The sequence below is a fragment of the Kryptolebias marmoratus genome, linkage group LG5 (genome assembly GCF_001649575.2).
Source record: "Kryptolebias marmoratus isolate JLee-2015 linkage group LG5, ASM164957v2, whole genome shotgun sequence".
Taxonomy (NCBI): Eukaryota; Metazoa; Chordata; class Actinopteri; order Cyprinodontiformes; family Rivulidae; genus Kryptolebias; species Kryptolebias marmoratus.
The window spans coordinates 902,562-907,616 of NC_051434.1; the positions used below are offsets into that span (position 1 = coordinate 902,562).

A 5,055-nucleotide genomic window follows, 5' to 3' on the forward strand; every position below is an offset into this window, starting at 1 on the left:
ATATGTTTCTGTTCTAAAATGTTTAACTGTTTAGTCAGGTCATTAAATTGCTCTGATTTTTCTTTCTTCTTCCTTGATGCCCACATTATCATTTTCCCCCGTAATACTGCTTTTGCCGCATCCCACAATATACTTGGAGACATCTCTGTGCTGTTATTAAAGTTTACATATTCTTCAAATTCCTTGTTAATGAATTCCTCAAATTTCGGAGACGAACTTTCAACAGAAACCGACTTCAGAAGAAAAACAAAGTTCAGAATGTGATTTATTGAAAAGAGACATTTCATAAAGTGCAACAGGCACAAAACTTCCATTTTTTCCTTCAGACTGAACAAACCCTGTTCAATTTATCAATTTACAAATATTGTTCAAAATACTCAATTATGTTTCTCTTATAAATGAAAAATAGTCCAAAATCCTCCCCCTAAAGGAATAAAAACAAAACTGAAAACCTTCAGAAAACCTTGGAGAAATATTGATCAAGACCACTTTAATTTGGCTGTTAGGAGAAAAGACAGAAAGAAGAACTGGATCAGAACCTTTATATGTAGGAGTTTATCTGGTTCCACAAATATGTTCAAGAACTGTTCATCAGATACTTCAAGAAATCTGATTTCAGGTGAATTTTTCACATCTGAGTAGAGAAACCTGTGAGTTTTTATTGTGATTAACTTGTGATTTGTATCATTTTATAAAATAAAAGAGTATTTTCCAAGCCCAAGAGTTGATAAAACTAGAATCAGAATGGAGGAACCCCGCTGAGGAACATGAGGAACATGAGAAACACGAGGAACCCCGCTGAGGAACACGAGGAACCCCACTGAGGAACATGAGGAACCCCACTGAGGAACATGAGGAACCCTGCTGAGGAACATGAGGAACCCCGCTGACGTGTTTCCGTGCAGAACCTCTAACAGATGGGGATGCTCGTGGAGCAGCAGGCCACCTCGTAGATCACGCTGATGAGGCACAGACCGCCGGCAGACAGCGAGGTGCTGGAGCTGAAGATGCTGTCGTCGGTGGTGGGCGGAGCCTCTGTCGTGGGCGGGGCCAGGGTGGTGGGAAGGTTCCTGACTGAGAAGGTCTCAGACTGGGCGCCCCAGTCTTTCAGAGTGAAGACCATGGTCAGGTTGTCCCCTGCAGAGAGAAGAGGAGGCGTTACGGTCTGCTGCGGTCACAGAATAACCGTTTTCTGGAGGCGGGACTCGAACGCACCGCTGCTGAGGACCGACAGGTCGCTGAAGTTGGCCCAGCAGGTTCTGAACTGAATGGTGGTGTTTCCCTCCAGTCCGTCCACCGGTTCTCCGCTGGCGTTCTTCAGACTGGCTGTCACAGTGAGAGTGGTGACACCCACAGAGACGCAGTTCCCCTGAAACACAGCAGCGTTCAGGTTCAGACGAGCAGAAGGTCCGAGGAGAACCTTTGGTTCCTGTGGCCTAAACTGGAGTCCAATTAAAAAAGGCAAACTCAAAGAATTAACGGGATGATCATAAGTGTTTTTCAACACGACACCTGAAGGAAAGGAAAAGAGCAACTCAGAGCATCGCAGTTTATTTCTCCTCCAGAGAAGAAATCAAACAAAGATCCTCGGCAGCGGGACACGAGGTTCTGTCCGCAGGACTCGGGTGAATAAAGTAAAGTAACAGAGGAGGAACCTTCTGATGTAAGCGCAGCCGTCACTCGGTGGATCTAAAATCAGCTGGGATGTCTCACCTGCTCGTCCACGGCCATCAGGCTCGGCTGCTGGGAAAGAGGACCAACAAACTCCCCGGCTATCGGCGCCACCATCAGCAGCAGGCGGGAAACTTGGGACAGGTAACTCATCGCCGGTTCATCTCTGGTCACTTCTTCTCCGGCCACCTGAGGTTCAACAAACAGCAGCTGCAGTTCTTACAGAAGCCTCCTCCTCACCAGAACCAGCAGGACGACTGTGAATCGGGCTCACCTCGCTCCAGCTCGGGTCTGAAGATGGCGGCGGCGGCGGGATGATGCCCACGGAGGACACGTTGAAGCCGATGGACCGACTGAGGTTTCCAGAAACCGCTGCCTGACCCAGATCGTCAGCGATGGTCCTCAGCAGCTGAAAGTCCTCCTCATCTGAAAGAACACAGACGGGTTCAGTCCTGGTTCTCCAGAACACGTCGAACGGATCGGATCCGGCTCCCCTGTTCTCTAACCGTTGGTGCTGTTGGTGATTTGTTGGACAGGAGGATTCCTGATCTCCACCTCCACCGTCAGGCCCGTGGACCTCCTCCGGCGCCGTGTCCCACCGTCCTCTCTGATGATTTTTGAGATGCGGATCATGGAGGGGGGAACTTTGAGGAGCAGAGCCAGGTTCTGCATCAGGTTAACGCTGAAGAACTCGTCCTCAGTCATGGCGGGCATGTTGAAGGCCAGGACAAGAACCGGGGAGGTTCTGATCACCACCGGAGTGGAACCTCTCAGCAGAACCTTCAGCATCTTGTAGTCCTGGTCAAAGTAGTTGCTTCCAACAGGATCGTCCATCTGAGGAACGTGCTCGCCTGGAGGGAACAAAGAACAGCAAAGAACCTTTGAAATTTTCACTGGATTAAATCAAAAGTTCACACAGTCCTAACATGCGCCCTAGAAAGGTCAGAGGTCAATCAGAGGACCGTTCAGATGGCCGCCTCAGCTAACGGACCTAAGCAAACATAAAAACGGCTCCGACTCAGTCTTAAAGATCTTCCTGTTTCTTTGTTTCCTTCTGGACCAGAATAAACTCGACCAGAACCTCCTAAAGTTTCCTCCTGGGCTGCAGGGACTCAGAGTCCATCTGGGCTCACAGCGTTCCCTCAGCGTTCCCTCAGCGTTCCCTCAACGTTCCCTCAGCGTTCCCTCAACGTTCCCTCAGCGTTCCCTCAGCGTTCCCTCAGCGTTCCCTCAGCGTTCCCTCAACGTTCCCTCAGCGTTCCCTCAGCGTTCCCTCAGTGTTCCTTCAGCGTTCCCTCAGCGTTCCTTCAGCGTTCCCTCAGTTTATCACGTGTTCCCGCGCTGATGCACACCAGTTCAGTAGAAAACGTTTCTCTTCTTCATGGACAGAATGTCAGCGATTCACCGTCTCTGATTACCTTCATACGCTGGAGGAGTCAGGGTGTAGTCGGTTCTGTCGCTGTTCCACGCAGCGTTAGTCGGAGCAACCAGACGGTTCTCAACGTAAACCTCCAGCCGCTGAGGATTGGAGTAGAACACCGACACCAGAAGGCTCTGCACAGACGGACAAACAGGTCAGAGGCTGAGAATAAAGCCTCGGAGCCGAGCAGGACTCTGTGGACCGACCTCAGACGGGTCCGAGTTCAGCATCAGCAGGCGGAGGTTCTGCGGGCTGACGCTGGTGAAGTACACGTCGAAGCTGTGGTTGGTGGCCATGATGCTGTGGAACAGAGACAGTCGCTTCTGACAGGTGTAGCCGCCGCACCAACCATGATCCTGAGGACCTGAACACACAAACAGACAATCAGAACCCCAGATCTGACCCCGGAGGAATAAAAACCGGATCAGAACCGAACCGTTGATCAGATCCACGTAGTTGTATCCGAGCACAGCGACGGGGGACAGGCGCCGGGTCTCCGTGTCCGCGTCCAGACTCTCGATCACCACCATCCTGTAGTTCAGCCCGAAGCACTTGTAGCCCTGCCAGGAGTCCATGTAGGTGCAGCTTTTCCTGAATACGCCTGAACGCAGCACTTTAGGGTCAGTTTCTGATCAGTCAGAGTCAAATAAAGTCCTGTTTCCTACCTTTGTACGCTGCGATCTGCTCCACGGGGATTCGGCTGCCGTTCAGGGCTGTCAGCATGGGTTTAGGGATGCGGTAGTCACCCAGACCCCTCCTGGGATCTCCTCCCCACTCGTACTCGGACTGAGGGACCACGGCTCCGACTGCACCTAAAAATGACCCGTCCAGGTCCCTCAACAAGGTCTTCTTCTTGGCGTCGCAGTCCATGTCCACGCAGTCAGCTGGGTTCACTTTACTGAGGAGAAAAAACAAATTGAAGAGTTTTATACAGTCTGTGAAACTTTTCTAACTCAAAGCACGTACCCCAGATCGGGCCTGTGGATAAAAACTTTGGCGTCTTCTGTGCTGTCGATTATCCTGATGCCTGAAACCTGCACCGGATGCTGCAGGTCCTCGTTCAGAGGGTTGGTGATAAACATGAAGTTCACCTCACCGGAGCAAACGTCACGGAAATTTACAAACGTTGTGTCTAAAACAGAAAGAAACAGAGACTGATGGGTGCGTTTAAAGAGAGAACATCAGAGATAAGGTTCTTTAAAACAAACACCCACCTGTGACGGTCATCAGGCCTTTGATGGAGTTGTAGTTCATGTTCAGGTGATGAGGTTTACCTGGAGCCGTGTTGTGTCCAGACTGAAACGTCGGCCAGCAGATCCCAGATCTGCCTCCTGTCACAAACGAAAGACGGTTAAAGATCAGATGAAACGCTGATCCACAGGTGGGCTTTGATCCAGGGGACATTTTTACAGGTCAAGGGTCTTTCTCTATGAGACCAATAACCTCTGTGGGCTGAACATGGAAGCTCCGATTGGCTCAGAGAGCTGTCAATCAAACTCTGGATGTATGTTGAAACATTAGGAAATATAAAACCCTGACAGCCTTGCTCGACAGGAGCGGCCTGTTCGGTCACCTTGGGGAGGTCGGGGCGCTCGGTGCAAAGCGCTGATCGCCACGTTAAAGTCCTCCGAGTCCAAAGAGTCCGAACAGTTGAAGCTCGGGCTGCTGCCAACAATCAGGGAGTTCTGGGAGAAGAAGAAGAACGTCTCAGTAAGACATGAAGAAGCTGAGCGGCCCTACGAGGCGTTTTGTGCACCTGAAGCTCCTCACCTGAACGTGCACGCTCTTATCGGCGTAGGCGTGCGACAGAGAGGGCGGAGCATAGACCAGCGCCATGATGCCCATCCCGTTATCGACCAGCGTCACGTTGGAGACGACGACGCTCATGACGGTCTGTGGCGGGAGGAGGAGGAGAAGAAGGAGGATCAGGAGGAGGAGGAGGAGGAGGATCAGAAGGAGGAGGA

At 51.1% G+C, this 5,055-nt stretch overlaps 1 protein-coding gene across 1 annotated transcript in view; it reads right to left on the reverse strand.

Moving 5' to 3' along the window:
* Nucleotides 1–247: 247 nt before the first annotated feature.
* The window catches only part of LOC108229279 (fibrocystin-L-like), an 11,473-nt gene continuing 6,665 nt past the window's right edge, over nucleotides 248–5,055 (reverse strand). The window contains exons 12-24 of the mRNA XM_037975805.1: nucleotides 4,862–4,984; nucleotides 4,665–4,776; nucleotides 4,306–4,422; nucleotides 4,058–4,223; nucleotides 3,757–3,989; nucleotides 3,528–3,692; nucleotides 3,298–3,455; nucleotides 3,090–3,225; nucleotides 2,178–2,522; nucleotides 1,946–2,097; nucleotides 1,714–1,860; nucleotides 1,216–1,369; nucleotides 248–1,137 (exon numbers count right to left, since the gene is read on the reverse strand). Coding sequence (XP_037831733.1) covers nucleotides 911–1,137; nucleotides 1,216–1,369; nucleotides 1,714–1,860; nucleotides 1,946–2,097; nucleotides 2,178–2,522; nucleotides 3,090–3,225; nucleotides 3,298–3,455; nucleotides 3,528–3,692; nucleotides 3,757–3,989; nucleotides 4,058–4,223; nucleotides 4,306–4,422; nucleotides 4,665–4,776; nucleotides 4,862–4,984 — 2,235 coding nt within the window. The 3' untranslated portion in view covers nucleotides 248–910. The remainder of the gene's footprint in view (nucleotides 1,138–1,215; nucleotides 1,370–1,713; nucleotides 1,861–1,945; nucleotides 2,098–2,177; nucleotides 2,523–3,089; nucleotides 3,226–3,297; nucleotides 3,456–3,527; nucleotides 3,693–3,756; nucleotides 3,990–4,057; nucleotides 4,224–4,305; nucleotides 4,423–4,664; nucleotides 4,777–4,861; nucleotides 4,985–5,055) is intronic.